Consider the following 20,976-nt stretch of genomic DNA (forward strand, 5'->3'; position numbering starts at 1 on the left):
TATAACACGTACAGCTCAAGGTTGATGGATGATCCTGGCTGTACTCTGTAGTGAAAGCCTATCAGGTCCTATACCGGGCTAAGGATCATATGGCATGGATTTCGATACCAAATAATGCATATAAAATTTTTCCAAATAAACTTCATCAAGCAAGTATATACTTCCAGTGATAGATATTTTATATGATGCTTCAAGGCTATAGGCGTAGAGTTTATGACGACCTTCTCACTGTCACTGATTGAAATAAAATAAGCAAGCAAAACAAAGGTATACATCATCAAATCTCTGTCAAACTTCAAATTCCTGTCCTTCTATAAAGACGAAGGTGAAGAAACGCAGGGCTACCTCTTATCGGCCTGTTCATTCTGCCAAGGTCGGACTCGGAGGTCTCGTCCCCCGCACACATCGTTTCCTCCCTCGCACACAGGTCCTCCATCAGCATCGCCCACCATGCCGCAACCATTGAACTCCAAGGACCAGTCCTTGTTTCGTCAAGTGGTTCGCCACTTTGAGATGAAGCAGTACAAGAAAGGTGCGTCCCTCCCTCCCCGAGTCTACTGCTGTCTAACCACGTTGCTCTTCAATAGGCATCAAGACGGCAGAGCAGGTTCTTCGCAAGAACCCTACCCATGGCGACACCCAAGCGATGAAGGCCCTCAACATGAGCCAGATTGGGCAATCGGAGGAGGCCTTTGCGCTCGCCAAGGAGGCTCTTCGAAATGACATGAAGTCGCATATCACCTGGCACGTCTATGGGTTGCTGTACCGCCAAGAAAAGAACTACGAGGAGGCCATCAAGGCCTACCGATTTGCTTTGCGCCTTGAGCCCGAATCGCAACCCATTCAGCGTGATCTCGCGCTGCTCCAGATGCAGATGCGGGACTACCAGGGATACATCCAGAGCCGTAGTGCGATGCTGCAAGCTCGCCCCGGATTCCGCCAGAACTGGACCGCTCTCGCGATTGCCCATCACTTGGCTGGAGATTTCCAGGAAGCCGAAAAAGTTTTAACCACTTACGAGGACACATTAAAGGGCACCACACCGCCCGTCGCCGATATGGAAAACTCCGAGGCTATTCTATACAAGAACTCGATCATCGCGGAGTCTGGAAATCTTGAGAGAGCTTTGGAACACCTTGAGGCCGTTGGATACCGGTGTACCGATGTGCTCGCAGTCATGGAGATGAAGGCGGATTATCTTTTGCGACTGGACCGCAAGGCGGAAGCCGAGGCGGCCTATACAGCACTCCTGGAGCGCAACCCGGACAACTCGATCTATTATAATGGTTTGATCCTGGCCAAGGCTATCCCAGAAACCGACCACAAGGCATTGAAAGCTCTATACGATGAGTGGGTACAGAAGAACCCCCGTTGTGATGCTGCTCGTCGCATCCCCCTCGACTTCCTAGAAGGCGACGAATTCAAGCAGACCGCCGATGCCTACCTGCAGCGCATGCTGAAGAAGGGCGTTCCTTCATTATTCGTCAACATCAAGCACCTCTACACCAACCCTGCCAAGCGTGACGTGGTACAGGGATTAGTGGAAAGTTACGTGTCTGAGGCAAGCTCGCAGTCAAATGGCTCCGCCGAGTCGAAGGGCGAGAATGAGTTCTTGTCATGCACATACTACTTCCTGGCTCAACACTACAACTACCACCTCAGCCGCAACCTCGCCAAGGCGATGGAGAATGTCGACAAGGCCATTGAACAGTCACCCAAGGCCGTGGAGTACCAGATGACCAAGGCGCGCATCTGGAAGCACTTTGGCAATTCGGCCAGAGCAGCAGAAGAAATGGAGAAGGCTCGCCTGCTAGACGAGAAGGATCGCCACATCAACACCAAGGCGGCCAAGTATGCGCTCCGCAACAACGAAAACGAAAAGGGACTGGATCTCATGAGCAAATTCACTCGCAATGAGACCGTCGGTGGCGCATTGGGCGATCTCCACGAGATGCAATGCACCTGGTTCTTGACCGAGGACGCCGAGGCATTCCTCCGACAGAAGAAGCTTGGTCTTGCTTTGAAGCGCTTCCACTCGGTTTATAACATCTTCGATACCTGGCAGGAGGATCAGTTCGACTTCCACAGCTTCTCTCTCCGCAAGGGTATGATCAGGGCCTACGTGGACATGGTACGCTGGGAAGACCGCCTGCGCGAGCACCCCTTCTACACAAGAATGGCTCTCGGTGCTGTCAAGGCCTACTTGCTTCTTCACGATCAGCCCGATCTTGTTCACGGACCCATGCCCAGCGGGGCCAATGGACTTGATTCTACCGATGAGAATGAGAGAAAGAAGGCTCTCAAGAAGGCCAAGAAGGAACAGCAGCGTTTGGAGAAGATTGAAGCTGACAAGCGTGAGGCAAGAAAGGCCGCCGCTGCCAATGCCAAGAGCGTTGACGGAGAAACAAAGAAGGAGGACCCGGACCCTCTGGGCAACACATTGGTCCAGACCCAGGACCCTCTGAAGGACGTGATGAAGTTCCTGACCCCACTGCTTGAATTCGGCACTAAGAACATTGAGGCTCAATGTCTTGGCTTCGAGGTTTACCTCCGAAAGAGTCAGTTTTATCCAATATGATCTAAACTGGAGTTGAATATTAACACACTCACAGACAAGCACCTCCTTGCCGTCAAGTGCCTCTCGGCTGCTCACGCTATCGACCCCTCAAACCCCACCCTTCACCTTCAACTGCTTCGCTTCCGCAAGGCTCTGGACGCCATTTCCGAGCCTCTCCCCGAGCAGGCCGCCGAGGCCGTCAACGCCGAGTTCGAGAAGCTCCTCTCTAAGTCCCAGAAGCTTGAGGAATGGAACGAGTCCTACCTTTCGTCCAACAAGGGTAGTGTCGCTCACGTACAGGCCGCTCTTTCTGGACGCCAGCTCTTGAAACCGGAGTCCAAGTCGCAGTGCGAGAAGGAGCTCCTTGCCACCCTTGATGCTCCTGAGATCACCATCAACGAGGCTGCTATCGCTCTTGACTTGTTGGACAAGTGGGGCAGTGACAAGACCGCTTACGCCGAGAAGGCGAGCAAGAAGTGGCCCGAGTCTTCCGTCTTCCAGTTGAACTGAACTGATACAATTGGACCGACACGCGGCATTCATCTTCCGCAAGTGACATCCCCGCTTCGACGATGAGCTACGTAGCGATGTATGCACTTACGAGAAGAAGTGAAACATGGAATGTGGAATGAGAAAAAACGGGGCGAACATAGAGAAAGACCGGAGAGAGAATATATTCCGACATGATTGAATGTCTGGAAAGTATACAAATACAGAGAGGATCCAATGTATCAGTATCTATTGCCAGTGATATGGCTCAAGGTAGACACCAATCTACCCAGATCAAACAATGTTTCCTTGACAATGTACATCTCTAAATCGACATTAACACACAAACATAAAAGCGCCTTTAATGTACAAGCCGAGGGGGGAGTCAGGATATGCAAAAACAAAGACAACACACAAGCCGTGCTCAAAATGCCAGCGAAAAAGAACCCCATCCATGGATCCCATAAACCGTTCTATTAAATGAAACAAACTTCAAACCATCAAGATCAAGGCGAAAATATGTTTGAACATCTGCTTTTGTTCTTTTCTCACTGTCCATCCTCTCCGTCAATGTTACCCAGAATCGGCTTACGCTTCAGGGCCTCCTCGCTCTCGCCGTAGCCATGGTCGATCCACATGCGCTTCCAGAAAGGAACAGGAGCGGGACGCTCTTCGCCAAGGATGTACTCCTGCTGCTCGGCGATACGCTGGGAACGGGCCTCATCCTCCGGTGCGAGAACGGCACGCTGCATGCGCGAGGCAATGCGGGGATCGAGAACGATGTCGTTGAGCCAGACGCGCTCCCCCTCGCCTTCTTCGTGCTTGTGCACGGACTTGTGCCACTCCTTCTCGGCGGCCTCTAGGACGGTCTGTTGCTCGAATTTGCGAGATGGGAGGTCGGTGAATGAGCTGTCGGGAGTGGGGGTAGGGTCAACGCTTGCACCGGTGGTCTCGGAGTCTGGGTTGAGAACATCGTCGCTGTATGGCCGGGCATTTGCTGCAAGAACAATTGCGGCAACGTCGCGGCCGACGCTATCGGCGAGGTGCCGCTGTGTGAGGAAGCGATAGATTCGGATTGGGGTCTTGAGGAAGCCGAGAATGTGAGGGAATTCGACGGGAATGGAGCTGTCGAAGGAGTGGGGGAGGGTAGGGGGGAGGCTAGCGGACGAGTAGTCGGTGGGAGTGATGTATGCGGGCGTAGGACCGGCGGGCTTGGGCTTTTCTTCCTTCTCGGCATCGGTCTTGGTTTCGGAGCTCTCCTTGTCGGCCTCGACAGTCTCGGCGGGACCGTCCGCGTTGATGCCCTCAACTGTCTCCGGGATCTCGTCGGGAGCCGGGGCAGGGGGTGGAGGTGGTGCGTCCAGCGGTCCAAGCCAGCCCTCGTGCAATCCGCGGATGTATTCCTTCCAGGTATGTCTGCCAATCACGAGATCGCCCTTGGGGCCGGGTTCATCGGAGATACCGATGCGTTCGCGCGTCTCGGCAACAATTGCATCGACACCGGTCTCCTCGGCAGCTGAGCTTGGTTCACCGGCCTTGCGGCGCAGCTTGCGAATGTTCTCCGCCATGCTGGCTCGCACATCTCCCTCTCGTCGTCCTTCGATCACGGTGTAGTCCAACGCGGCGGCGACCAGGATCGGCTTGACATATTCCTTGAAATGGTCTCGGGCCACGCGCAGGCCATCTCCAGGTGGTGCAGCTAGGTAGACAGTCATCTTGCGGCGCATCTGGTCAATGGGTAGGGGATCGTTCGCAAGGTGAGCCACGAGCTCCGACCATTTTTGTTGCGCGCGGCGTTTCTGGCGACGGTCGTAGATGAGGGCACCCGTGAATGATCCAGTGATTGTGAGGAAGATCATCCAGTTGCGGGAGGGCAATTTGAAGCGAAAGTTGGGCATGCCTGTTTATCACGAGCGTTAGCATCTTTGGCGGACAAAATCTGGGGAATAGAGCCGCACCCATCATTGCGAACACTGGGTTTGGCGGCTTCGGAGCCGCGGTAGGCTTGCTGGCGCCTGTGGCCGCAGCAGCACTTGATGAATCCGCCATTGGAGCTGGATATAGGAGAGATTGAATGTACGCTCAAGGCACGGAGTACACCCGGGGCATACTCGTTCGGGGAAAAAAGTCGCCCTCGGGGTTATGTTAGTCCGTTCACGTGACCAAGCTCTGGACAAACTCGCGTCGACTTCATCTTGGCCGATGCATGATGCTCTTGATGTCGATCAGGTTGCCCTTGGACCCCTGGCCTATATTGATCTTTTTGTAGGTTCTTGGGGCAAGTTATGTGAGATCTGCCCGGTCCAGACTGAAATCCTTACGGCATGCAATACGACGCTTCGAACTCGCACGGAGCCTGACATTCCTGTACACAGTACATACCCCTCCCCCTGGATTGTGCCATCCTTTGTGTCAGTACTCAATATTCGGAGGGGTATTTGTTGTGATATAGAATGTGTAGATATATGCCACAGTCACACTAGATTGGGGTATAGCTACCCGTAGCCCTTAAGACCTTCAATATTGGCAGTGAATTATCACTAGAACTGTTTAGCCACCTGCTCGTGCGCCCTAGAAACTCTTCGAAGTATCACAAACTCGCAGCACATCGTGTTTCAGGTCAAATCGAACAAATCAAGTAAACCCGTCAGTCACCTTGATTGGAGGGGCTAGATTGCCTCCTGAGCCACCGCTTCTTTACTCCCCGCCCTCTTTCTTTCTTTCTCATCCACCTTTCTTCCCCGTCCTGTCAAGATGGATCCGAATAACAGGAACAACATGAACTACGGGTACAATGACCGTAACTACAATGGCAATGCCAACAACCGTGCCTATCCCACCACTCCCTCCGCGTTTCCCCAGCCCATCTATCAGACTCAGGGGGCTCAGGACTATGTCGATCCCTCCAACCCAGCGTATGCACCGGGTTACTTCATGCCTCAACCCTACCCACCTCAGGTGCAGGCGCAGTATGCCCAGCAACAGCAGCAACAGCAGCAGTACGCTCAGCAGCAAGCCTTGCAATCGCCCCAACCCGCCTACCAACAACGCATGGGTTACGCCAATGACGGTACCAACGGCTTGATCCAGCAATTTTCTAACCAGGACCTCAATGCGAACCGAGCAGGCTTCTTCAATCGGGCTGCATCGCCAGCCCAGCGGCCTCGCACCGCTGGTGGTTCTCCAGCCCAGGCCCCGGCCCCGGCTTCTCACCTGATTCCCCCAGTGCCCCGTAGCCCTCGACCCCCCTCTGAGAATGAGGAATTGCAACGTTTCCCCGACCGGTACTCAGAGAATGTGCACAAGCGGGGCAAGGCCGCGAAGGAGCTTGTGACTGTGTTCTTCCACGAGAACATTGAGCGGGCCCGTGACCGTAACATGCGGTAAGTGTACACACGTGTGAAGCTTTGCTTTGCTCTGACCTTTTTTTTGCAGCTCGGCGGAACTCGACAAGACAATTCGTGACCCCAACCTCCCCATTGAGAAGAAGCGCCAGGATGCCGATGTCATCTCAAAAAGAGAATCCGACTTCCTTCGATTCCTACGCACCAAGGAGACTCCGAACAACTTCCAGACTATCAAGATTATTGGAAAGGGTGCCTTTGGTGAGGTCAAGCTCGTGCAGCGCAAGACCGATGGCAAAATCTACGCTCTCAAGTCTTTGATCAAGACGGAAATGTTCAAGAAGGATCAACTCGCCCACGTCCGTGCTGAGCGTGATATTTTGGCGGATTCAAAGGACAACCCTTGGCTGGTCAAGCTACACGCTTCGTTCCAGGACACTGCGTATCTTTACCTGCTGATGGAGTTCTTGCCTGGTGGTGATTTGATGACCATGTTGATCAAATACGAGATCTTCTCCGAGGATATCACCCGCTTCTACATGGCCGAAGTTGTGATGGCAATAGAGGCTGTGCACAAGCTTGGCTTCCTTCACCGGTAGGTGACCTAAGTGACCCAATGCGCAACTTGTTCAAATGAATACTGACAAACGGACAGTGACATCAAACCCGACAACATCTTGCTTGACCGCGGTGGTCACGTCAAGCTTACCGATTTTGGTCTTTCGACCGGAGGCAAAAAGACCCACGATAACGCTTATTACCAGAACCTTCTCAAAAACTCTACTTCCAAGGACCGGAACCGCAACTCTGGTTACTTTAATGATGCGATTAACCTCACGGTATCCAACCGTGGACAAATCAACACCTGGCGAAAGTCCCGTCGTGCCATGGCCTACTCGACTGTTGGAACTCCGGATTATATTGCGCCTGAAATCTTCAACGGCCAAGGATATACATACCTTTGCGATTGGTGGTCTGTTGGTGCTATCATGTTCGAATGTCTGGTTGGCTGGCCTCCTTTCTGTGCGGAGGACACAACCGATACCTACCGGAAGATCGTCAACTGGAGAGAGTGCTTGTACTTCCCTGATGAGCTGGTTCTCTCGCGTGATTCCGAGTCCCTGATCCGGAGGTAAGCTTTTTCTCCCAAGGTAAAAAGGGAATATCTGCTAACTCTTCTAGTTTCCTTTGTGACCCCGACCACCGTATCGGCAGCGATGGTGGCCAGCATGGAGGCGCATCACAGATCAAGAACCATCCCTTCTTCAGAGGAGTTGTCTGGGATCAATTGCGGAGCATTCGCGCTCCCTTCGAGCCACGCCTCAGCTCCAACATCGATGTGTCATACTTCCCCATTGATGAGATCCCTCAGGAGGATACCAGCGCCATCCACCGTGCCCAGGCTCGTGCCATGCCGGACTCACAGGAAGCCGAGATGAGTCTGCCATTCATTGGTTACACCTACAAGGCCTTCAACGCCTTCCAGAGTAACTAGGCTCGCACGTAATCCGAGACTGATCGATTGATGCTGGAAGATTCTAGGAAGCAGGCTGGGCTTGCATCCGTTTTTTAAGCATCCTGTTTTGTCGACCAGAGAATACTTGGTTTTGTTTTCGTCTCTACACATTATCATTGAGCATATCAGCGCGATGTTTTCCTGAATCATGACCCACCTTTGGCTTCACTTGTTGATATCTAACGCCCTGCATTTTCTTCCGAGGCACGCATACTATTTTTCGGGGGTATCCTGCTACGAGCAGTTCCTAGTTAGCCTTGATCTACTAGGATAGGGTCCCCCGAGAGAACAAATGGACTCTATTTTTAGGCGATATATCGTTATTGTAGTGACTGTAACTTTCCTACAATGATCAGACTATGCATACATGTACTATAAGCAAAGCTGTAGAGTCAAGAAAAGGAACATGACTTCTCAAAACCTTGCTGTACGGAATGTCTACAAGAAATATCTTGTAAGTATTGTAGATGGCATTGCCATCATAAGTAGAACGTCAATTGCCATAAAAGTCAATCGCTCGAGGTAAACATTATGCACATGGAACCCCCAAACGCCTGGTCCGAATTCCCACCATAGAGACAGAGACAACGATATTTTGTCATCCGAAAGACAGAGCAGATAGCGAAGAGAAAATATCAATCAATCCCGCATAGGCGCCAAACCAGGCACACCACTGAACCGCTCCTCACGCTCAGTCTTGAACATAATCTGCACCCAGAATTCCTTGCTATCCTCATCAAACCAAGTCCAATACCGATCCTCCCGACGATCAATCTCCTTAGCCTGCAACTTAAACCCACAGCTCTGGTACGGCTCCGCAGCAACAACCAGATACTGATAATGACTATCAGGCTCCTCGATCTTCTGCTCAAAAGCCGACATGATACGGACGCGGGGTACAACACCAGGCGTGATCTCCTGGTATTGCAACTGGAATAGCAAACCAAGCTGGCGAGTCAGGGGATCCTGAATCTTGGTGATTTTGTATCCGGGCCGGCCAATCTTGATCAACTGCTTCTTGACCTGCACGCCCATAACACCGGGCAAAGATGAAGGGTCCTGGTTCCGGCCTTCGCGCTGCTCGCGCGCGGCTCGGCGGGCGAGGTTCGTTTGGTGCTTTTTGCCTTGCGTATGGGCCAGGTAGGAGCCGTCATTTTGGTGGACTGTTAGGCAAAGTCGGCACTCGAAGCTACCGACGTGGTTCTTGAAGAAGTAGGGGTCTTTGTCGAGATCGATTGATTCGAGCGCGAGCTTGCGCAGTCGCTCGCGACGGTCGGCGTTGGTTGCGGATTGGGAGGCGACGCCGCCGCCGCCGAATTTGGAGCCTGCGCGGTTCTGGGGCGCGTGTTAGCATCATATTTACTGAGCTGATATGGTGGGTTCATTTGACTGCTCCGGGTGATAAAGGGTGACTTACCTGGTAATCCATGATGTCGGCACAGTCGCTTTAAGAAAGTTGATGAAGATCAAATCGGCCCAGCTTCGAAGGGCCTGGAGATTAGGTAAGCGGATCTTTTCCATCCATGGATATCACAGTAGAAAGCGGACTCTCCTAAACAAAAGAGACCTCAGGTCTGTTGGAGCTATGAGCGCCTCAATTGTAGGCCAACGTCGGTCTTTCGATGGTCATTTATGTACCATTCGCTACGTGGGCATTGTTCAAGGGACCACAGGCGACTGGTTGGGCGTCGAGTGGGACGACGCAACCCGGGGCAAGCATTCAGGAGAGCATAAAGGAATCAGATATTTCTCATGTGAGTTGGTATAACTGTATACAAGGCTATTTGGCTAACTCGGTTTTAGGCAAAAGCAACCAGCCTACGGCGGGGTCTTTCGTTCGCCCCTCCAGGCCATCAGATCAACCCCGGAGCTTCCTCGAAGCCTTGCGAGAGAAGTACGCTTCTGAGTTTGAAGATCTTTCATGCTTGACTGTTAGCGAATCATCTCGCAAGAAGGCAATTGAAATCAGCGGCAAAGTCGTTGAAGAAGTTGGCTTTGACAAGATCCGAAAGCAACTCGCGGAACTCAAAGAGCTGCGGATTGTCTTGCTCGATAGCCTCCTAGTTGTTGGCGTGCTTTCGTCCTATGACCAGGTTCAAGATGAAGATGCAGCTCAAAAGATTGCTGAAACTTGTCCCAAGATCATCGAATTGGATCTCAGTCGAAGTTTGTTGAGCAGGTGGCGCGACGTATGGGAGATTTGCAACCAACTTAAGCACCTGAAACGGTTGAAGTTGAAGTAATTAAAGCCTCTGTCATATGATTCCAGGATGTGTCTAACCAGGCGATAGTGGAAACCGCTTCCAAGCTTTGGATGATCTGATCTTTGAGGGGATCACTGAACTGCATCTAGAAGATACGCTGCTAAGTTGGGATGAAGTATGCGCTACGCTCATCTGCATGAAATACGAGCTGACTATCATAGATTGCTGCTGTCACATCCCAATTCCCTGGCTTAACATCTCTCACGGCATCAGCCAACCAGCTCTCTGAGATATCCCGTCCACTTCCCAACACCATAACCACATTAACCCTCGAGCACAACGAGTTCACCTCAATATCAACTCTCCGGCATCTCGCTGCCCTCCCAAACCTGCAGCATCTCTCTGTCCGAGGAAATGCCATCAACACCGTGAACAATGACACAACCACCATGGACTTCCAATTCCCCCAAACCCTCCACTCCCTCGACCTCTCCCGCAACAAAATCGCCTCATGGGCATTCCTCAACAAATTGCCCACCCTCTTTCCAGGCCTAACAACCCTTCGCATCTCCGACAACCCCCTCTACGACCAACCACCCCTCCCACTATCCGTCACAGCTACAACAGAACCCTCAAAACCAATGACCGTCGACGAAGCCTTCATGCTAACCCTCTCCCGCTTCCCGCCCTCCCTCACAACCCTAAACTACAGCACCATCAAACCAACAGACCGCTCAAACGCAGAGATGTACTACCTCTCCCTCATCGGGAGAGAACTCTCCGCAACAGCCGAAGCAGAAGAACCCGCCATCCTAGCCACACATCCGCGATACAGCGAGTTATGCGAATTATACGCCGAGCCCACCATTACCAGAGCTGTCATCTCTATTTCCGGTTCAAGGGTCATTCACCCGCGGTCCGTAGCAGCACGACTAGTGAAAATGGCATTCCGTCTATCCCGGAACAGCGAGGATGCATCGGAAGTCCGCACAAAGGAGATTCCGGGTTCATTCGATACATACCAAGTCAAAGCGCTTGTCTCGCGGCTCTTTGGGCTCCCGGCATTTGGGTTCAAGCTTGTTTGGGAGACGGATGAGTGGGATCCTGTAGAGAAGGAGAATGTTGAGGCTGTTGATTGGGATGATAGTGAGGATGAGGCTCTGGCAGATCAGGACACAGTGCTTCAGAAGCACGATGGCCCAGATAGTGGGTTTGTACGCCGGGAAGTTGAGTTGGTTGATTCGACGAGGGATATTGGATTCTTGTTTCAGGGTGAAGCAGAAGTCAGGATTCGGGTTGAAGTGCCCTTGGAAGCTACTTCTTGAATATAGGATGGGGTATTCTCTGCATCTACATCTACGTTTACAGCAAATAAATGCACAGGATTAGAATATTTGACTCTTTTTGCTGTTCGAAGTAACACATCTAGCCGTAGCCTAGACCTGTTACAGGGTATGGAACTCAGGCTAGATACAGAAATATTCACACAAGCAGGTGGAAGAAAAGGCCGGAAACGCCAAGGTGCTTTACTCGCTGCCCAGTCCCCCTAACCCCGTAGAAGCGAAGAAAATCGGAAACGGAAATTGAACCGTATCATTCAGTAGAAAAAGAAACGTAACGCCTGAACCATGATGCTTTTTTTCGCAAAAGAACAAGATGTGACCCTCTGCGAGGCAGGATCGAATGTGTAATAGCCGTAGCGGGGAAACACGTATGCAAAAGAGAATAAGAAGAATGGCGATGCAGGTAATGGTTTACCCACGGGCAACCCACCACGAGCGAACTGCCATACAGCAAACCCGCTTGTAAATTTGCGTTGTGCCTTTGCCCTCGGCTTCTTCTTCGAGGAACTTTTGCGCAACGAAGAGCTTGGTTCCTGCCTCTTTCTCGGTGGTGTAACCCACCTTGGGCAAGCTGTTGGGGAAATCGGCCCAGCGCTGTCCCAGATGGCGTGCGACGGTGATGGAGTAGATGATGTCGCGGTTTTCGTATGTATCCAGCAATTGCCGGCACCGACTCAGCGTGTCATCGATCTGCTTGGCCGAGCTTGCTTCATTGTCGTAAAGCGTGAGGAATTCTCCAACCTGGTCCCAGAAATCCAATTGGCGGCTCTGGAACTGATCCGGGGTATTTGGGGGGTTGGCGGCATCCATGACGAGCTCCCGTGATAGGGGGTTTGAGTCCAGGTGGTTCCATGTGAGCAATGCCTCGACAACGTTCAACCGAGCGCATGCTACACATAGGTTCCAGTCACGCCCTTGTTGTCCACTTTCTGCATCGGGAACCTGGCGACACAGCGCCATACTCTTCCAGATGATCGATGCCTCGAAGCTTTCTAGACGAGCAAGTGTTTCGCCATCTTGGAGATTCCATTCGTTGAAAGCATCAATCAAAGCCGAATAATCAGCCATGAGCTGGGAGTCGGCCATGAGGAACGAGAGTGCCTTTTCTGAATACCAACGAATTTCGAGAAGTTTGTCGATGGCAGGTGCGTATGTAGCCAGGAAGACCGCCTGGATTTCTTCGAGACGACCAGGGGGTAGAGTTGCGACAGGATGAGGGGGAGGAGGGGCAATTCCCCTCAGTGAGAAGAGGTCGTTGACATGGAGGTTTTTGGCTAGAATATACCGTTAGCTCACATTCAACCTGCGCAGTGCCAGTTTGAACTCACCTTTGTATGAGGGCTCGCCCTGTGGGCGTTGCACGGCGTTCTGCATGTCTGTATGATTTGTATGGTCCAACGAAGGATCAAGGGTAGCTCCGTGCTCGTGGTGATCGTTAGAGACGGATGGTGACTCGGAGTGGAGAGAGGGCGCAAATGGTTGAGAAGAAGCGGGCATGTACCCTGGGGGTGCGGAAGGATAGGAAGGTGTCGTTGGTATAGTAGAAGGGCCCTGGGGGTTGACAACAAGCGAAGGAGGGGGATTAGGAGCTGGCTGGATAGCCGAAGGAGTTGATGCTTGGGTCCTAAACACAGGATCGTAGCCCAAGCACTCGCGTTTGCTTTTGACGCAATTTCTGCACACGGGATGGGCTTCGTCACACTAAGCAGAATTGAAATTAGCGACTTGGTCAAAGTAAAAAAATGAAAGGCGCAAAAAGGCGAGTTGCGGTGGATTTGACAAAATCGAAGGCGGGGTGCGGGCACAAGCGAGACTCCGCCCCGCGAAACTACAAACTTGCGAACTTGCCAACTTGCCAACTTGCCACTCACCTTGATTCTTCGTTTGCGACAGGTTAAACAACCCGTTTTTGTGCGTCGCTTGACTTCTTTCTTGTGTCTATTGCCCGATAGCATCTTGTTGGGGTCTCCGGGCAGCTGATACCGCATCTGCGCATTCCCTTGTCCCATGTTGGAGGGATATCCAGTCATGTAGCCCATGGAAGTCATTGGAGGCATGTTGTTGGGGAGTGGTGATCCGATCGGTGCTTGAGGAACCTGTCCCTGACCAGAGTTGTGATACATGTCGGTATTCTGGTAATGTTGAGGCTGCGCCTGGAACTGATGCTGGGAATGCGCCTGCGATGGCTGCTGTCCTTGAGGCTGAGCGGGATTGTGCGCATATTGATATGTACCATTGGGCGGTTGGTAATGACCGCCATTTGTCTCGTGCTGACTCGTCTCGTGTCCAGTGTCCGGAAGACCAGAATGGGAATCGTGGTGGTCCAGATGGCTGTTGTCAAAGGAATGGTCTCCATCCATTGTTGGGATGTCGGTTCCAATTGCTGGTAAGGAGTGGTCGAGCGAGGGCAGAGTCGTATCGATTGCCGGTAGTGATAGGTCTTGCGCCGCAGATGAGCCGATTGTAGGTAATTCGTCGAAGGAGTGCAAGTCCGCATCGTCAAACCCATGCGATGTATCCAGAGCTGGGAGGGACGAATCTATCGCAGGAAGCGATGATTCAATCGACGGTAACGTGACATCGGACGCTTGCGCTTGCGCTGGCTGGCTGGCTTCCTCCGAAGGTTGATCTGTATTCACAGTCTGGGGTGGGCCCGTGGATGGGCGTGGTTCTGCAGGTTGTTCATAGGACGATGCTAGCTCTTGACTTGGTTCGGCATATTGATTCGGTTCCGCCGAAGGCGGCTCGTTCTGCGCTGGTGGTTGGGCTGTCTCCGCTGGCGCATTCGGTTCGGTCGCGGTGTTGGCCGATTCACCAGGAGGGACACTTGAGTCCGTCGGCTCCGCCGCCATGTTGAGCTTCGCAGCCTCTCAATAAAGAATATAATTTCGTAGTTACGATCGGATGAAATAGTCGGATCGAATTTTACCAGTAGACTCGAGGGCAGCGACTCGAAGAAAGGCCGAGATTTCGTGGTCAAAGGTCGTCTGGTTTGTCGCTGAGCGAGAAATTCAAACCAGATCGGTCGGACTGAGAGTTGGAAATCATTTATTCACTCGAATCTGTGGGGTTTAGCATTGGTTAGCCAATGTTCAGTTGGTCAACGATCCCAGAGTCAAGTCCTGCAGCGAAGCACAACAGTTTCCGGTAAGAAAAGAAGCCATGTCAATCATCTGAGCATAACTTGAGAGCAATTCTTTTGTGCAAGAATTTCTCTCTGCGCCGTGCCTCGTGTTGTAGAAATGCAATAAAGCCCAATCAAACGTGCAGACCATATCTAGGACATAGTCCCAAGCGCAAGTGTGAAGGCTCAGCGATATTGACCACAAGAAGGGCGATACGACACCCTCCTGAGCCACATGTTCCAATATGATGCTAGTCGATCGAGGTTTTGTACTTCGCATTCGAGACCCAGTCTGCCTCAAATCCAACCGCTTCTGCTCACAGCCCCCGCAGAGTCTCGGGAAACATCGCGAGGCAGATTTTAGACTCCAATGGCCTCTTTCGATAGCAGGAATACCGAACAGGATGTGGGACAGGGTGGCGTGAGGCTCCGGCGCGAAAGAATGGATGCGCATGTCGACGAGAACCAGGCGGACTGGCAGGACTGCGGGGATGATGATAGTGAATTGCAAAGACTTACCAGGGCAATATATTAATATTATAAGAACAAATCAAGCACTAGTCGCAGACAGTGCTGATCTGGTGGTTGGAGGTTAGGAAAAGCGCGAAAGAGGCTAAAGGAGCTTTCCTTTCCGGCGATGAAACTCTCCGCTCTTGCGATCGAGAAAAAAAATTATAGTGGCAACACCGCTTTTACCCCAACTTCATGCAATGTTTGTTATTTACTCTATTTTTGGTGCATTTACGTTTCATGTTGAATTCTTATATTCTTATTTTGATCATCTTTGGTCTCAGCTAGCATTTTAAAGTATTGCCCTGCTATTCTGCTGCCCGTTTGCTCTATGGAAGCTGTGTATTGTACCTCAAGATCACGACGTTGATACAATGTCACAGAATCAACGGTTTATTCGTTCAGGTGGTCTCTTCTTCGCTAGAAGAAGTGTTGTTCAAACCAGATTCACACCGGCTACAACAGATTGTCTTGAAGAATGACCCCAAGGGATCGTTTAGGCTGTATATCATATGATTGCTGCCAGGGGTGTCATCTCAAACCCGTGGGAGATCTTCAGTGCGTTTCTCATACATTACAGTCCCATATCCCTTTTCCAGCTACTCACCTCGCACTGTGGGTATCCTCAACACAATATCACTCCGATCCTCCTAGTTTCATGGTCTATCTGATATCCCATTGCCATCGAAAATGAGCATTGCTTTCTTCCCCTGTGGGTCATCTAGTACAGCAGGGGCTGAAGGGTCGAGTGTTCTATATGGACCCATAGAACACCAAATGGGATGAGATGAAAGCTGAATTCAATGACCCGGACAACACAAACTTCATCGTGGGTGTGAGACTGCGTGCACGAAGTGAAGATCAGATAGACGATTCTATCCTGGAGTCTGACGAGTTGCTTCCCGGACTACTCCTGCCTATTTTGACAGATAGTATTCCTGGAACCCCCGAACCTTCTTCGGCAAGACCAGCTACCAAGTACAGCAAGGAAGAGAGTGAAAAAGAAGATGCGGGCCTTGAAGCATCTTTGCTTTTCATGAAGAAGATTTCCAAAGACTCCAAGGTGCAGGCTAGACCGAAGACCTTCCTTACGAAAGCTGAGCAGATGGCTTATGGTGGCTACAACGTGGAGACTGAGTACGGCCGAAGAAAATGGCAGATCACGACCATCGAAAGCATGCTGTCAGTCATCCGACCTGTGAGTCGAAAGGATGGTGTGGATGAGGCGCAATTCATCTCACCGGAGGCTGCCGAGAACCTCTACCAAGCCCACCAAGCCGCTCATCACACCGCTGAGAGCCAGCTGGAATCTTCATCGGTACCGTTCCCCTAAAACTGTCAGTTGTTGATCAACATTCTGCTAACTTAAGATATAGGTCACAAAAGAACACTTCATCTTACAGAATGCATTCGGTGGAACGCCAGCACGATCAGGACCCCCTGTTGACATCTGCCTGAACCTCTTGCTTTGTGAGCACGTCTGGGAATCTCTACAAAGTGCGACTTCTTTGCTTATCAGATCAACGGTGCAGTTGGCCTCTTGATAAAGTTACTCGGCAACATTGATCCTGTTGTGCTCTTGAAGTGGGCCAAGATTTCCAGGAAGGATTCAGAGGGCAAACGGGTCATCCAGGCGGCTGGCAGATTGAAGCATTTGAGGTTGCATGCCGCAATTTGCGCGGACTTGACCGGCTTCGGAAAGACGAAGCTTATTCTACTTACCATTCTCGCGAGAACGAACAAGCCAACCCTGTTGCTAGTGCCATCCACTCTTATTTCGCAATGGGTATCCGAGATTGAAACGAATTGGCCATATCTTCGCCCGATCATGTCATATGGCGAAGCTGACCAGGGATCCACTCTTGATCGTCACCCGGAGAATTTGGGTCTCGGAGTTGTATGATTTTCTGTAACATCAACCTTTAGTACGACCCAGCTGGGGAGGACATGTATCTTGGGACTTGCCGGCCTGAGTGACCGTCCTCAATCGAATCAAATGTCTTTCTGCCCCACGACGAGCTAACTTTTGTAAACATCAACACCTGAGGGCGTGATGCCCTTTTGATTGCTCCGCGAACGTGTGCTTCGAAGTCCGCTTGATCCACAAACTTTTCAGCGCAGTTGGTGATCAGCATGGGGAAAAAGTCCTCCGGATCAGATTTGGAGATGAGACTGGGTTTCAGAGGGGATTGCATGTTGGGCTGTTGAGAGACAGAAGTTGCGGATAAAATACGTGGAGAAGGTTCTACCAACTAGGCTAAAAAGGCCATTATGTTAGCCGTCAGGCCTAGGACCGATACATATCCTACTTAGTACGCACAATTGTACGCGTGCGCACCCTAGACGCCACGCCGTGATAGTTGAATCTTATCTTCTATAAAAAGCACTCACTAAAGCAGAAACGTTTAGAAAGTAAGATGATATAGACATACTTTTCGGTTTACGATAGGGGGTCTAAAAAGAGGTCTAAAAAGAGGTCTAAAAAGAGGTCTATCTAAAAAGAGGTCTAAAAAGAGGTCTAAAAAGAGGTCTAAAAAGAGGTCTAAAAAACGGTCTGTCCAATAGTGTTAAAACATCTGCTGTCTCTAGCTGAAGATCATTAAAGCTTGGCGAGTGGGTTCCTGAACGTCACTGGTGACTACCAGACTGTTAAGGCAACAAAGTAAATGAGCGGTCCTACATGTCGGAACGTTGGTAAGTTAGTTTCCAGGGTCCAAATTGGGATCAGATTGAGTATACCCACAAACAGAGATCGAATATGGTTCTCGATTCCTTTACGATGTGTAAGAGAAAGAGCGCATATTCGGTACCTAAAACTTGCCCTAGTGGTGTTGTCTACTTGCAAGGAGGCCATAGATGTAGAGGTCCAACTAACGGCCTGAAGAAGCAATGGTTCCGATGGTTGCACAAGGCGTATCTTGGAATATTTTCTCTCATGACGACGGATTCATGCAACATAAACATATTCGTCTTTGTTCATTGCCACCTCTGCCCATTCCTCACGGTGTTGTTGCAGAAATTCGACAAGTCCCGCTTTTCGCTCTTCGTCCGCCTTGCGCTTCTGCTCTAGGAGTTGTTTCCTATGCGGGCTGGCATGGCAGGCATCGACTTAGGGTTGGAGGTTATTAAGCAACTTCACAAGAACCATCTGGATGGTTTGCTGATCGGCGTTGACAGCCAATTGGAGGCTTGCCTTTGCTGCCTATTTGACGAAGCGATACTGTGGACAATTCTTGTCTGTTTCATATCGTAGTGCATGGCGGTCCCAAATAGAACTTCCCACGACCAGTATAACCCGGACCCAACTAGGGCCCAACCCAGCCCTGGGTCTATGGCCCTAAGTTAGGTTACAAACATTGCAAACAAGCTAAGACCCGTGGCTACATAAATGATGGAATTTCCTACTATAGTATCGAGTCAAATTCGGCGGTGCGTCACTCACTTGCAATCAGTAATAAGGGTGGAGAGAAAAGAAAGCAAGGTTAGAAATAGGAAAGAGATATATTAGCTTGATACCCATTATCCAGGCAGACATTGATTGTCGTTTATCCTTTCAACCTTACATACTGTTTCCAATGGACTTCAATCCATGATCATCTGCCTCCTGGTCAGCAACATTCAAGTTACATATAAATGCTGATGGACTGACCATCTACATATCTTCTTCCTGATCAACCGAGGACGGCGTCTACACCATGAGTCTGAAAGTAAAATTCCTCGAGGTGTTCGTGTAAGACAATTTGGAGAATAGCAGTTATTTGTCATGTTTACGTAGGCCAACGTGGTGAGAGGGAAAGAACATTCTGCTAGATTTAGGGTTTCCAACCAAGGGAAAGTCTACTTCCAAATGACAAATTGATTTGAACGGATTTACTCTACGGTGGAGTCTTCCTTTATGTGGGGGCTAATGCACAAGAATGTTTCGGTGGGTTGACGACGTCTATGGATGATGTTATAGAGTCTATTCGGCGAAGAAACGGGGACCAGGTTACCTTGAGTCTTTCCACATAAGTTAATATCAATGACCCCTGCTTGCTAGGCTATTGTTATTGCTCTGTCTGAAGGCGCCATTGTTACCACATTCCTGACTTGCTTGAACTTGCTTCATAATTCACTTAGGGGCACTATATCATAGCAGATTCTTCTAATCACCTTGACCAAGCGCACTGGAATCCACGGTTCATCCTCCCATGAATGTGCATCTGATGCTTTCTTCTACTTTTCGTAGCTTGAAGTCTTCCATTCTAACAATCATCTACTTGAGCCTCAAGTGAGAACCCTCTTCCTTCCCCCTGTGGCTTCATTCGAACCTGCTAGCAGCAACGACTCATTCGTCAGTCTCGCTTTGTCTGGTGCTAGAAACCAGTTGCAGAACTGGGGTTATAAATCAATGTTACATGATCCAAACTCCATGGTTTTGATGATCAAGGGTGTGGGCATACACGGGCTTGTAAGTTTGACAAGTGTGATTTTCGAAAATCTCATCCTCTTCAGAGGCATCATTTTCTCATTGTTTTAGGCTTGCGCTTCTTGAAAACAACTCCGGGTGTAGCGTCTTCGTTCTGTGGTTTCTCTTCGGCCGGCTCTGCAACCTGCGCAGGTTCTTCGGTCTTGACCTCGGTTGTGGTGGTCTCTTGAGTCTCCGGCTTGGTGGACTCGTCTTCCTTCTTAGCAGTAGACTTAGCAGTAGCATCGGCTTCCTCAGTGGTAGTTTCCTGTCCTTCGAGTTCAACCTTTGGCGTAAAAGTTTTCGTTTTCCTGATGTCTTTAGTGGATGCGAGCAGGTCATCCAGGTCCTCGTCATCCTGCGCGCCGGGGTATTGCTTCATCCTCGAGCCCCAGCCCTTGTTCACGATTGGTTCTGGGGCATGTTCGTCGTCCTCCTCTTCCTCACCTTCGTGTTTGCGCTTCCGCACTCCAACTGACTTTGTGGGGCCATCGATTCCCTGCGTGGCTTCGATCTTTGTCTCGGATATGGTCTGCCAATCTCCGGCCAAGGCCATGTCACGGCGGAATTCTTCAGGAACAGCAACTCCCATTTCCGCAAGCTGCGCAATCTGTTTCTTTCGCTCTTCTAATGTAGCGGGACGTTCTGCGGGCTTTGGGGCTGGCTGCGTGTTTCGTTTCCATGGCGGTGCGGCGTCCTTGTCCGACACGGACCCGCCGCCGACGGCCTGTCGTAATCGCTCAACCTCGTTTTTCGCCCGTTGTGAGTCTCTCTGTTGTTGTTCATTGTCTTTGTGGATTTGCCTGAGGAAGCGCTTGAGGCTGCCTTGATGTTTGGGGCTTGCTTCGTGTTGGGTCTTTTCGAAGGGTGTGTCGCGAATGAAGATCTTGCACTGCTTGCACCAGTAGCGCGGCTGCGGACTGATTAGCACAGGTCAATGAAACATTTAGGGAAATAAACTCACTGCTGATTTCCAATGTTCAGCCATGGCAGAATGTTGGAGAAGGTGAAGAGAAGTTGGAGTGACGTCTGATAAGATGGGAAGTTCTCGGTCTAGTCCCAAAAAGGAAATTCGTGCCTTTTTAAGCCATCAAGTCCTTGGACTATTTAACTACAACATTTCCACCTCCTATCACTTATTTTAGGTTGTTAAAACTCGTGTGAGAGCTAGTTGGCTTTTAGAATCTCTACGATGCGCGAGAGGCACCCGTCTACTGACTATATCATGCTATATATATCTCTCTTCTTGCTCCCGCAGTATACTAATTAGTCCTAGGCCTCTACAAAAGTTCAACACAAATTCTCTTCTTTTGTCGCATTGTTTCCTTGAATCTAACTAGAACAAGTCATATTTCCATACTAAATCATTTTCCAGGCAAGACTCCTCGGTTGACTCTAGCTTATAGTACCGAAAAGAGGGAGCATTTCTGCTAACAGTACCC

At 50.6% G+C, this 20,976-nt stretch overlaps 8 protein-coding genes across 8 annotated transcripts; 4 read left to right on the forward strand and 4 right to left on the reverse strand.

Annotated features, from left to right (window-relative positions):
- Positions 1–450: 450 nt before the first annotated feature.
- PENARI_c031G07510 (peptide alpha-N-acetyltransferase complex A subunit NAT1) lies at positions 451–3,067 on the forward strand (the record flags this gene model as incomplete). The annotated part of the gene is made up of 3 exons (XM_022636492.1): positions 451–532; positions 588–2,558; positions 2,613–3,067. The coding sequence occupies 3 exons, from the start codon at positions 451–453 to the stop codon at positions 3,065–3,067; spliced, it is 2,508 nt and encodes an 835-aa protein (XP_022483695.1).
- Positions 3,068–3,594: 527 nt separating this feature from the next.
- Positions 3,595–5,095, reverse strand: PENARI_c031G02633 (Tim22-complex subunit TIM54; the record flags this gene model as incomplete). The annotated part of the gene is made up of 2 exons (XM_022636455.1): positions 3,595–4,946; positions 5,005–5,095. The coding sequence occupies 2 exons, from the start codon at positions 5,093–5,095 to the stop codon at positions 3,595–3,597; spliced, it is 1,443 nt and encodes a 480-aa protein (XP_022483627.1).
- Positions 5,096–5,800: 705 nt separating this feature from the next.
- Positions 5,801–7,885, forward strand: PENARI_c031G12028 (serine/threonine protein kinase CBK1; the record flags this gene model as incomplete). The annotated part of the gene is made up of 4 exons (XM_022636524.1): positions 5,801–6,429; positions 6,482–6,985; positions 7,046–7,522; positions 7,573–7,885. The coding sequence occupies 4 exons, from the start codon at positions 5,801–5,803 to the stop codon at positions 7,883–7,885; spliced, it is 1,923 nt and encodes a 640-aa protein (XP_022483704.1).
- A 660-nt stretch (positions 7,886–8,545) lies between these two features.
- PENARI_c031G06508 (spliceosome assembly protein PRP11) lies at positions 8,546–9,335 on the reverse strand (the record flags this gene model as incomplete). The annotated part of the gene is made up of 2 exons (XM_022636488.1): positions 8,546–9,241; positions 9,324–9,335. The coding sequence occupies 2 exons, from the start codon at positions 9,333–9,335 to the stop codon at positions 8,546–8,548; spliced, it is 708 nt and encodes a 235-aa protein (XP_022483677.1).
- A 156-nt stretch (positions 9,336–9,491) lies between these two features.
- On the forward strand, positions 9,492–11,435 carry PENARI_c031G05137 (uncharacterized protein; the record flags this gene model as incomplete). Its single annotated transcript, XM_022636475.1, has 4 exons — positions 9,492–9,660; positions 9,710–10,145; positions 10,198–10,285; positions 10,332–11,435. 4 exons carry the CDS (start codon positions 9,492–9,494, stop codon positions 11,433–11,435), a joined length of 1,797 nt encoding a protein of 598 aa, XP_022483623.1.
- A 429-nt stretch (positions 11,436–11,864) lies between these two features.
- On the reverse strand, positions 11,865–14,305 carry PENARI_c031G00894 (putative C6 finger domain protein; the record flags this gene model as incomplete). Its single annotated transcript, XM_022636444.1, has 3 exons — positions 11,865–12,727; positions 12,782–13,154; positions 13,325–14,305. 3 exons carry the CDS (start codon positions 14,303–14,305, stop codon positions 11,865–11,867), a joined length of 2,217 nt encoding a protein of 738 aa, XP_022483647.1.
- A 1,569-nt stretch (positions 14,306–15,874) lies between these two features.
- PENARI_c031G10404 (uncharacterized protein) lies at positions 15,875–16,631 on the forward strand (the record flags this gene model as incomplete). Its single annotated transcript, XM_022636514.1, has 2 exons — positions 15,875–16,405; positions 16,464–16,631. 2 exons carry the CDS (start codon positions 15,875–15,877, stop codon positions 16,629–16,631), a joined length of 699 nt encoding a protein of 232 aa, XP_022483656.1.
- A 2,955-nt stretch (positions 16,632–19,586) lies between these two features.
- On the reverse strand, positions 19,587–20,522 carry PENARI_c031G11161 (putative formin binding protein; the record flags this gene model as incomplete). Its single annotated transcript, XM_022636517.1, has 2 exons — positions 19,587–20,447; positions 20,499–20,522. 2 exons carry the CDS (start codon positions 20,520–20,522, stop codon positions 19,587–19,589), a joined length of 885 nt encoding a protein of 294 aa, XP_022483688.1.
- Positions 20,523–20,976: the final 454 nt, after the last annotated feature.

The sequence above is a fragment of the Penicillium arizonense genome (genome assembly GCF_001773325.1).
Source record: "Penicillium arizonense strain CBS 141311 chromosome Unknown PENARI_contig031, whole genome shotgun sequence".
Taxonomy (NCBI): domain Eukaryota; kingdom Fungi; phylum Ascomycota; class Eurotiomycetes; order Eurotiales; family Aspergillaceae; genus Penicillium; species Penicillium arizonense.